This window comes from Osmerus mordax, chromosome 16, assembly GCF_038355195.1.
Source record: "Osmerus mordax isolate fOsmMor3 chromosome 16, fOsmMor3.pri, whole genome shotgun sequence".
NCBI lineage: Eukaryota > Metazoa > Chordata > Actinopteri > Osmeriformes > Osmeridae > Osmerus > Osmerus mordax.
The window spans coordinates 5726619-5738038 of NC_090065.1; the positions used below are offsets into that span (position 1 = coordinate 5726619).

An 11420-nucleotide genomic window follows, 5' to 3' on the forward strand; every position below is an offset into this window, starting at 1 on the left:
GTTGTACATATCCCTTTATCTGACATCATCATTAACATTCAAAGTCCACCAAAAAGATCACCAGTCTTGAGAACATCAGACATTCATAGAAATATGTGGAGGGTACTGCATTTATGCATTTCCTTACAACATTGAGATATATCTTCTAAAACAAGGCAAATTAACAAGTGAGCTGAAATTCGGCCATCCCTAATGTAATTTAATCATTTATTTTTTCCAATTAAGGTTGCTCAGAAGCTGAAGGAGCATTGCATGATCTGCTAAATTCGGCTAAATCCTGCAACAACAAAAAATGCCAACAAAAGTTTTTGTTGGTACCAAAGCTACCGGGGAGCCTCATTTTGTGAGGGTGGCCTTTTAATTTGTAAAGTTTTGTAAACCCTTTGTTAAATTCACATGGTCAGCAATTTTTAGAAACAAAAATAGACACGTTGTTTGTTCTGCTGTAAGACATTGTCTACACACAATTATGAGTAAATGGAGAAATACAAGTATGTCAGATGTAAAGTCCATACTCCCTTTTAGGACATTCTCTCGACCAAAACACTAACGTTAAGTGATATTGGTAGGGGAGTCAGATGGCTGAGCGGTTAGGGAATCGGGCTAGTAATCAGAAGGTTGCTGGTTGGATTCCCGGCTGTGCTAACCAAATTACGTTGTGTCCTTGGGCAAGGCACTTCACCCTACTTGCTTCGGGGGAATGTCCCTGTACTTACTGTACTGTAAGTCGCTCTGGATAAGAGCGTCTGCTAAATGACTAAATGTAAATGTAAGATTTGCAGGGTTCCCATTACTTCGGGAAACCGGGGCAGGGTATTGTTGTTTTGTTTTTCTTATGATTTATTGCCTTTGTAGTATTGTTAGCCGCTGACCTTACACTCCGGACAGTAGGTGGTGGTAATGCACTTTTTAATGTTGGTTGCAATCTCCCATTAAAACTGATAGAAGAAGAAGAAAGCGCGCCCATCGATATTTGGCGCTAGAGTATCCTGTACAGTGTATGGAAGATGAGCTTAGAGTGTAGCTAGCAGAGACAAGTTGTATGTCATTTGGCTTTCATTAAAGCTACATTTCTGTGCACATCTCGACTATTTGTGTATGGACAATCATGTCGGATGAAGAATCGAAGGTTCCCGAGGAGCTTTTCAAAGATGTCAAATTCTACGTGGTCGGGGACATTGATCAAAAGGTGAACCTAGCTTGTAGGCTAGTCTTCCACTAAATGCATTGACATTGTAGATAGCTAGCTGGCAAGACTGTTATTAAGACCATATCTACGCTGTCAAATAGTGTATTTCAATATCGCGCTAGGAAAATAAATTATAAAATTCTTCTGGCCAAACGAAAGTTACTGTATTTGATGAAAAGTTATTTTTTTCACTCCTGATCAGTTTGCTAGCTTGGTACGCTTGCTAGGGCTCATTCCCAGGCTAGTCCTAGCTAACGTTAGCTAGCTAGGATAGTGCCCATAGATACAGAGCTAGCTAACGATAGACAGCTAGCTAGTAATAACTGCAGCAGTAGTATCTAACATTGTAATTAGCGAGCAGCTATTTTGTTTTTTTTGCCAATTAATGTGCTTCTGCATGTTTTCGTTTGAGTCAAGGCTGAGACCTTTATGCATGCATTGTTTCTGCAGTGTAATATTCACCTAATACTACGTTTTCCAGTCAGCTAGCTAGATTGCTTTCTAGCTAACTCTAGGTTGCTAATCTTTTGGCGAAATCAGTTTGCAACATTGTGAGCTTGGTTTTGCGCATGTGCCAGATCATATTTTCCCTTGTAACACAGGATCATGGATTGCAAACTGTCTTCCTGCTAAATACTGACTCGCAGTCGCTATAGTTTTCTGCTCATATCCTCAGATTACAATGAATTTAGTTGATTGATGGTTATATATAGTGTATTATTATATTCTATGATCCCGGTGGTCATTTCTTTATACATCAAATTAGCTGACATATACGTTTGAAAAGTGTCGGAAATTCAGTGAACCATAAATATACAGTCGCTTTATTTATATTACCGGGCACAGTAAATCTCTTCTGTTACACTGACCTCTCCACCTCTGTGCTGAGTTGTAGGTGGTGCAGTTGCTAAAGGCAGGAAAAGGGAAGGAGGTGTCATACAATGCCCTGGCAACTCACATCATCGCTGAGGATGGAGACAACCCCGAAGTTGGGGAGTCGCGAGAGGTCTTTGACTTGCCTGTTGTTAAGGTAAGGGTGTGGATAAGCTGTAACTTGTTGTAGAATCTACTCTTTATAGCTGTGTTTTAAGTAAGGGAGAAACAAATCAAATTGAAAAGCTACCAGTGACTGCAATGTCCTCCATGCTGTTTCTCGTATGCGTCATATTATTCCTTGTTTATGGTGAAGAGAGAGAGAGGTTATTGAAGAAAAGTTGAAAGACTAACATAATTAATTCTTTTTTTTATCCCCCCAGCCTTCTTGGGTAGTCCTTTCTGTAAGATGTGGAGACCTGCTACCGTATCCTTCAATTAGAGAAATCACAAACACGAGTTGGTAACAAGTAGCATGTTATTGGACACTTCTTTCTTTCTTCTTACTTTCTAAAGTCACTCTTGTCAGGAATTAATTCATTAATTATTTGGAATTGGTGATGTCATTGTGTCTCCCCCCAACCCCTCCCGCTGGTTGTCATCTACTCTACCACATGCTTATGTGTCTGAATTGGAATAGTGCCTATTTTTGGAAGTATTCCTTAATGACTAACGTTACAGAGTAACAGGGTTCTCCCCAGAATCTGGACAGATATTCTTTGGAATTACGGTTTGTCTCCCCAAGGTAGGCTCGTAGTAGAACATTTTATAATGGCTATTTTGTACGTGTGAGTGTGTAAATCCACTTGTCTTAGAAATCAAACAACGAGTGTTTAGATTTAGGTTGTATGGTTTGTCTTTCATCTTTTTCCCCCTGAACTTTTTTAGCTCCCAGAGGATCTCAACACCCTTTGGGCCTTGGTAACGTTCTATGGAGGTGATTGCCAACTGAACCTGAATAAGAAAGTCACTCATCTGGTCTGCTGTGAACCTAAGGGGGTGAGTCATTTACTTCATCACCAGACACCATTTTGTGTGGTGAAATTGATGAAAACTGTATTATTTCAACAGAGAATATGTACATATCTTTATCTACAGTCTAACATGAAAGGATTCAAAATGTACAATTACGAGCCAAAGTGACACACGTTAAAGGTGAAGCTTCATAAGGAGGGTAATGGCACATTGAACACATTGTAACCTTACATGATTTAAAGACAGTGACTTGACAGTAGATGTATGTTTATATGTTGGGATCCCCAAGTGCAGCCTGGGGTGGCTTGTCTGGACTTGTTCATTAGCAAGTCTTTGTCACCAGTTCATTTGATTGTTATGGCAGGAAGAGGACAGCTTGGTTTTACTGCTGTGTTTATACCCTGGCTGCAGGGGGCAGAGCAGTAGGGAGGGAGGGAGGGCTCACGGGCAACAGGGTTTTAATCTCTATTCTAGTTTTTAACCTCGGTGTTAGCTGACTTCCTGTTTGTCCTGATTTCTGAAAGATATCTGACTTATCTTGGGGCATGAAGTGTTCCGAACCTCAGTCTAAAGGCCCTTGCACACTGAGTCTGAAATTCGTGTCCGAAATGTTTGCACGTAAAAAAATAAATACGACCTCACGTTATGTCAATCGCGCTTACACACTGCCTCCGAAACATTCGTCTGTCCATTCGAAAAGTTCGCCCTCAGTGTGCAAGGGCCTTAACGCGTGTCCGTGTGTCCGTGCTCCAGGCCAAATACGAGTGTGCCTTGAAGCACGCTGGCATCAAGATCGTCACGCCCGAGTGGATCAAAGAGTCTGTGGATGACAAGACGAGGAAGGAGGAGGCTCTGTACCACCCCAGGCTCACCTTCCAGGAGCCCGAGGAAGAGGAGGACTACAGCGGGGAAGAGTACGACCAGCGCTCGCGCTCGGACGGGAGCTACAGCGACCGGCGCTCCCGCTCCCGGAGATCCAGCCCCGCCTCGTCGCGAGACGAGTCGCCCGCCAGCGGCCAGGGCGGTCACTCGCCTTCCCGCAAGGCCCAGCGACGGGACGAGCTCATGTTCGACGATTCGTCGGACGAGTCGCCCGAGAAGGAGGAGAGGAACCTGAACTGGACACCGGCCGAGGTGCCCCCTGGGGCAGCCGTGACGGCCCCCGCCGGGAAACGCAGACAGCCACCTGGTAAAGACTCTGGCCTGATTAACCTGTGTGCCAGTGTACCGCCTGTGCCTGGTTGTGCTGTGCCCGCACCCGACGGTCGAGCTGGTTTGGTGCCGGCCAGTGCCCAGGGCTCTGAGAGGCCAGAGGGCATGGCTGGGTGGAGCCCGGCTGCCAGAACGCTCCGGAACATCACCAACAACTCTGACATTCAGCAGGCCAACCGGCCCTCCAATGTCGCTCATGTAAGACCAAAACACTTATTACACTGCTTTCTGTTGCACTACATAATACGTTGTGGGGTTTTCTGCTATTTTGGTTCATGTTTAATATAATAAAACATCAGTTTAAAGACAATTTCTCTGGAAATGGTGTTGAGTGGAAAGGTCATGTTAAACTGGATCCACTCAGCATTTGATTTTCTCCACATAGATCCTACAGAGTCTCACTGCTTCAACCAAGACAATGGAACAGCAAGCCAATCAGAGCCAGGCCACTGCCCCCAACAACAACCCTCTCCTCTTCAACCAATCAAAGCTTCCTGGTCAGCAGCTCACCCCTGAAGCACAGCAACAGTTACTACAACAACAACAGCAGCAGCAGCCGCATCCGGTCGCCCAGCAACAGCCACCGCAACAACACCAACAACCTCAGCAGTTGCCTCAGCCACACCCCATGATGCACCTCCAGCAGCAACAGCAACTTATGCAGCTGCACCATCAACAACAACAGCAGCAGCAGCCGCAGCCTGGCTTCCCCCAGATGCCCCCACAACAGGCGCCAGCTCCTGCCCATCAGTTCCTCCAGCAACAACAACCGCAACAACCACCCCATCAACAGCAGCTGCACCCGCAAATGTTCAACCAGCAGCAGCAGCAGCAGCAACAACAGCAGCAGCAGCAGCACGCCTTCTCCCAGCAGCAGTTGCGTCCCCAGCAGCTCCTGAGGCCTCCCATGCAGCAGCAGCAGCAACAACAGCAGCTGCTGCAGCAGCAGCAGCAACACGCTTTGCAGCAGCAGCTCCAGCAACAGAGGCTACAGATGCAGCTCCAACAACAGCAGCAGCAGCAGCAACAACAGCAGCAGCAGCAGAACCAACAGTTGCACCAGCAGCAGATGCAGCAGCAACAGCAGCATTTCCTGCAGCAGCAGATGCAGCAGCAGCAGCACATGCAGCAGCAGCAGCACATGCAGCAGATGCAGCAGCAGCAGCATCTGCAGAATCAACAGCAGCAGGCCCTGCAGCATCCCGGCCAGCAGCATCAGCAGCAGCAGCAAGCGTCGTCTCTCCAGCCGCAGATCCCACCTCCTCAGCTCACACAGCTGTTTGGTCATGAGCCGGGACAAGAGAGTGAGTCACCCAAGGGGGGGCGGGGTTTTCTAGTCTTCATTCACTGTTGGAGAGGTTGCAGAGGGGTTGCATAGCGAACGATATCATTTGACAATCGAACACTTCTTTCTGTCTGTGTAGTTCCTGAGGATGGCTTCTTGGTGGGCTGTGTGTTCGCCATCGCAGACTACCCTGAGCAGATGGCCGACAAGCAGCTCCTCACCACCTGGAAGAGAGTACGTTTCATGTCTATTGTGTTTTTCTCACGAGTCGTCTGGGTGTTGTTGTTGGTTGCGTGTGGCGGAGGACCTTGGCTCCTAACGCATGCTTGTGTTGCGTTGTGACAGATCATCCAGGCCTACGGGGGCACTGTGGACTCCTCGTTTAACAACCGCTGCACTCACCTGCTGTGCGAGAGCCAGGTCAGCAGCATGTACGTCCAGGTAAGAAGGCGACACTGAAACCCCTCAGATCTACTCAAGGGATCTGTGTGTGTGTGTGGCTGCATACAAGCTGTGGCCCTGTGAAGGTACCACTTCCTGTGTCCTACAGGCCCTTAGAGAGGGGAGGCGCTGTGTGACGGCCCACTGGCTCAACACCATCCTGAAGAAGAAGAAGATGGTTCCTCCCCACCGCACCCTTCACCTGCCCTTCGCCTTCCCCCCCGGGGCCAAGCCCTGCTCCCAGCACGTAAGGCCCTGCACCACCTCCTCCTCTGCCTCCTGGTCTGAGGGAGTCAGGTGGCTGAGCGGTGAGAGAATCGGGCTAGTAATCCGAAGGTTGCCAGTTCGATTCCCGGTCATGTCAACTGACGTTGTGTCCTTGGGCAAGGCACTTCACCCTACTTGCCTCGGGGGAATGTCCCTGTACTTACTGTAAGTCGCTCTGGATAAGAGCGTCTGATAAATGACTAAATGTAAATGGTCTATGGAGCCTCTCGTCCACGTTCTCTCTCTCCTCCCCTCAGATCATCTCCGTGACAGGGTTTGTGGACGCCGACAGGGACGACCTGAAGCTCATGGCCTACCTGGCGGGAGCGAGATACACTGGCTACCTCTGTCGCAGTAACACCGTGCTCATCTGCAAAGAGTAAGACTGGGATGGATGGATGAATAGATGGCTGATAAAATGAATGGATGCTTGAATGAACGGATGTATAAGATGTATACATGGGAATGCTGAGTGATTTCCAATCTGGCCCGTCTCCTAGGCCCAGTGGTCTGAAGTATGAGAAGGCCAAGGAGTGGAGGATCCCATGTGTGAACGCCCAGTGGCTCTGCGACATCCTGCTGGGCAACTTTGAGGCCCTCCGCCAGGTCCAGCACAGCAGATACTCCAACTACAACCTGCAGGAACCACTGGTGCCGAACCAGCACCTGGCCCACAACCTCCTCGGTACGTTGCGCGTGTGTGTGTGTGACCTGCAGAAGTAACCGGGTACACACTGGAGGTGTGTGTGTGTTAACACGTATGGTCCGCTCCCTCAGGGGCGTGGCGTGCTCCGGTCAAGGTGGCTCCTGAGGCTCTTGCTAGTCTGCTGCTCCAGCAGAAGCAGAAACAGACCGACTCCAGCAGCCAGCCGGCCAGCAAGAAGCTCAGGTCAGTCCCTCTCTGCTGAGCCTCGCTCCATCCCAAACACTGGGCGGACTCATGCTTATGTTGCTCATACAGCCTTTTTTTTAAATCTGTATTATAAATATGTATAAATATATGTAGAAAAACTTTTTTGTATTAGGTATGTATGTGCTTCGTTGGAATGTTGAATTAGTGTAGTTTCGAAATGTTTTTGAATCCTTATTAGAAACATGCTGCTCCTTGTCTTCATCTCACTGTACCGCCGCCCACCCTCCCCTTCCTCTGCAGGCTGGAGGAGATCCAGTCTCCCAGTAAGAAGCTTCCTCCAGAGTCCACCCCACATGTGTTCTTCACTGGCTTTGAGCCTGCCCAGGTGCAGCAGCACACAAAGGTAACGCCACACTCACCACCATGGAGACAGCCTCGTTCATCTGGCTTGTCCATAGAGTTCAACCAGGCACCTTTTAGCTACCACAAAATCCACCCGATTTCATGTTTACCTCTATTTTCCTCCCCACCCTTTATCCCCTTTTCTTTCTTTGTTTCTGTCTCCCATCTTCCATCCCTCCGTTTCCCCCTCCTCTCCGCTTCTCTCTCTCTCCTGTCTCTGCAGCGGTTGCATGCTTTGGGCGGGGAGCTGGCAGAAAGTGCCCAGAAGTGCACTCACCTGATGGCCAGCAAGGTCACACGCACGGTCAAGTTCCTGACGGCCATGTCCATGGTCAAGCACATCGTGACCCCCGCCTGGCTGGAGGACAGCTGGAAAGCACAGAAGTTTGTGGGTTCGTTCATGTTCATCTCTCGTCCTCTGTGTTCTTTTTTTATTTAATTTTTATCGGTTGTGTTCCTGCCAAACGGACTGATCATTTCTTGCTTTGTTTTGTGGGTTTCTAAGCTTGGAATGAACTGTATTGAACTGTACGGTTTGTTTTGTGTGTGTGTGTGTTTGTGTTTACAGAGGAGCAGGGCTTCATGCTGAGAGATGATGAAGCCGAGGTTCTGTTCAGCTTCAGCCTGGAGGAATCCTTGAACAAGGCCCACAAGGCACCTCTCTTCAAGGTCAGTGGAACATGTCTCAACTCTCGACTAATCCATCCATGTATTTACATGTTCTTTTTCCATCCCTTCAGAATTGTTCTTGACTGATAATGTCTCTGTCCCCTCTCCGTCCACAGGGGAAGTATTTCTACATCACCCCAGGCATCTGCCCCAGCCTCAGCACCATGAAGGCCATCGTGGAGAGCGCCGGGGGGAAGGTGCTGGCCAAGCAGCCCTCCTTCCGCAAGATCATGGAGCACAAACAAAACAAGGTAGCTGCTACCTTGCAACACAGGAGGTCCTAGCAAACAAGAAGCCGGGTCATGTGTTTTGATAATACTGCTGACGCTTCTGTCGTTGAGGTATACGCTGTGTTACGGTACGTGTGTGTGTAAACCAATGGGATGCTGCTGTGCTCCTCAGAACCTTCCAGAGATAATCCTGATCTCCTGTATTAACGATCTCCACCTGTGTAGAGAGTACTTTCTGAAGAACATTGGTGAGAGGAACATGCTCATGTAAACCATCAAGTAGATTTGGTCCTGTCGTTTGTGGTGGCGGACGGCATTTTGGAAGATGCTTTCGTTTTTGCCACTCGAGTCAATCGAACCATGTCTCTGTCTTTTTGGTTTTCAGACGTGCACAACGCAGAGTTCATTCTGACTGGAGTCCTGACCCAGAACCTGGATTATGAATCATATCCTTTGAGATTAAGAATGTAGGGGTGTTTGTTTGGATGGACCTGTCCCTCCTATAACCAGCTCTGTTCCTTAACTGTCTCACATATAAATTTACTTGATGTAGATGTTGACCGGATGAAAAGGAGGAAGTTTGTTTCCTTGTCTACTGAAACCCTGTATGTGGAAGAAGCAATGACGACTTAAAACAAGCTGCAATGTATAGTCACACTGATATATTAAAACCTTTTTGTACCCTGTGAATAGACAATGTTGTTTTGTAGCTTTTTGTAACAGCAGTTAATAATTAATACATAAATGGATGTTATTTTTGTGAACTGAATGTTTAAATTATGGTTGATTCATTTTAACATTTTTATTGTACTGTTAAAAGGTTCTGGCAATCCTTACTGCTTTTGGAATTAAAATACGAACTTTTGTTGTCTATATAGAATGGTGTGGAGTTTATATACAAATAGTCCTTGCTAGACCATCACTTGCAGGCATTTCTCACACAATACATTTAGCAATAGATTCAGATTCATATTTGCAGTAGAAATGACTACTTACTGGTAGTGGTAATCCTTTACCAATCCAAGACCACTGTGCCACACTGTCTTATTACTGTCAGACAATGGAAAATACTACTCTCTCAATTCTCTTAAGATGACAATTCCACAAAGAGTTGATTTAATTAATTGTTAATGAAGTGTTGGAGTAGTTACTGGTGAAAGCGTAATTGCTAGCTGTCAGACGGCATGCCTGGGGTCATCTCCTAGCACCAGCAGTGTGTGTGTAGCCTGCGGCGATGCCCTCAAAACCACTGAGCTGAATTAGCGGGTGCCTGTCCCAAGGTCGTGTGCTAGATTCCGCCTGCTTGGAGGAGAGATAGATGAGCCTTTTGTGATTGAAAGAAGTTACTAGAAGCTGAAAACAAGGACTTGAGGTGGCAGGATGCAGTAAGTGTTTTCTGACCTCAACTCTCGTCTTTCAAAATCCCTTCAGGTGTTTCAAAAGACGGTTCATGGATGGTTGTGGAAGTCCAGTATGCTACACAGCTTTCTTTCTCTGGGTGTTTGTATTTTACAGATTTATTTCATTATACAAAACCAGTTACTTCACATGTTTACTTCAACACTTCTATAAACGTAATATACACAAACAAACGCCTGTCCTGGCTGTACCACCTTGCACTGCTGTCCAGGTTTACCACACGAAGAAAAACAGTTGTACAGAAAACTCCACTTGGTTAAATTGGCAGGCATGGATACTAATTGTGCTACCCTTATTAATTCCAATTAGAAATGCAAATTAGAAGGCACATCTTTGATTAACACACACAAAGTTCCTTGTTGGTTTGTGGGTGTCCTCCTAGACCACTCCTGTTGACGAGGCCCAGTCAAAAAAATGTTGTAATTAACCTTTAAATGCTAAAGTAAGATATTTCTAATTACCTCACACCCCTCCCTCTGTGTTGCATCCCACAGTTTGGACTGTGTTACTTTCCTGTGTTAAATATGATGCAAAAAATTACATGCTAATTACAGTGAGATGGGCATTGGGAATCATCAACCCTGAAATTTACATATGAGATAATTATCATTTAATGAAACTAATTACTAATAATTTTGCCAATTAATGAGCTGCAGACATCTCATTATGTTTTTCAGAGTGCCTTGGATGGACTGATGACATAAAAAAGAGCTAAATCAATTTCTGGATGATAATTACTAGCACCTATAATTCGTACTTTCAAAGATAAATATTTAAGTTAGCAGAACAGCAGAAATCTACTGCATTGTTCAGTAGATTCTAGCAATGCATCCTTCTATTGACATGCATTACTTTAGCATCAGTTGTCCTAATATATAAATTAATGCAATGCAATCATGTATTGGATATTTGACCTCATGAAATGTACAGAGAAAAGTGTGGTCTTCTGGTACCCTGCCTCAACACATCAAAATGTGTGTGTATACTGCCCTCTGCTGGGCATCAATAGGAAAGCCAAAACAGAAAAGTATCATTCGTCATTAACAAACAAACATCTAGAACAGTGCAAAGTCAGAAAGCCCTTTATTAATTAGCCAACCTCACAAGCATTCCACTCTACAATACTTATGTGAAACATGGCTTACAGTTTTTCATAGTGAAAGATATTTACATAATTGTGCAAACAGTAATTTCCTCCAAATTACAGATACAAATCAGAATATCTGCATGCATGGGAATATACTTTTACAACGTAACACAAATTATAATTATCAGCATAAAAACACCAAACACTTGCACTAGGACTAAGTGTAAACTTCTGTTACTAATTGTTTGAACACACCTCCATCCTGTTCTAGTCTTTCATAAGCTGTGATTGTTCAAACATCTTAAAGGTACTGTATGCAAAATAAAAATGTCCACATCGTGTTTGTCTCATAACATGATGAATCCAAAATACTTTGGTGTTAGCACATCCAGTTTTGTTTGAATAGTGGAGAAAGTAGTTAGATGGGTTACAAACCTGTTTTCAGCTACAGTGGAAGGTGTTTGGCAGTGCATAGTTACTTGGAGAAACACCAAGCTCATTTAGTCAAAGGTCTCAAA

General features: G+C 45.7%; 1 protein-coding gene across 2 annotated transcripts; it reads left to right on the plus strand.

The window, feature by feature from the left end:
* The first annotated feature begins 1020 nt into the window (after window positions 1-1020).
* paxip1 (PAX interacting (with transcription-activation domain) protein 1) lies at window positions 1021-9263 on the plus strand. Of its 2 annotated transcripts, XM_067252503.1 has the most exons (20): window positions 1021-1189; window positions 2085-2219; window positions 2446-2489; window positions 2744-2807; window positions 2951-3061; window positions 3791-4447; window positions 4635-5553; window positions 5674-5768; window positions 5880-5975; window positions 6085-6222; window positions 6500-6621; window positions 6743-6927; window positions 7020-7131; window positions 7396-7498; window positions 7721-7889; window positions 8066-8166; window positions 8283-8417; window positions 8569-8644; window positions 8782-8841; window positions 8928-9263. In XM_067252503.1, exons 1-20 carry the CDS (start codon window positions 1109-1111, stop codon window positions 8942-8944), a joined length of 3420 nt encoding a protein of 1139 aa, XP_067108604.1. In that variant the 5' UTR covers window positions 1021-1108; the 3' UTR covers window positions 8945-9263. The 2 variants fall into 2 exon arrangements, with proteins under 2 accessions (XP_067108604.1, XP_067108603.1); XM_067252502.1 differs by having other exon boundaries at window positions 8782-9263.
* The last annotated feature ends 2157 nt before the right edge of the window (window positions 9264-11420 follow it).

What these genes read in the sequence shown, in the direction of transcription:
- paxip1 (XM_067252502.1), top strand. Translation starts at nt 1,109, where the DNA reads ATGTCGGATGAAGAATCGAAGGTTCCCGAGGAGCTTTTCAAAGATGTC. An exon ending in TCATGAGCCGGGACAAGAGA is followed by an intron (nt 5,554 to 5,673) that starts GTGAGTCACCCA and finishes CTGTCTGTGTAG; the next exon opens with TTCCTGAGGATGGCTTCTTG. An exon ending in GAAAGCACAGAAGTTTGTGG is followed by an intron (nt 7,890 to 8,065) that starts GTTCGTTCATGT and finishes TTGTGTTTACAG; the next exon opens with AGGAGCAGGGCTTCATGCTG.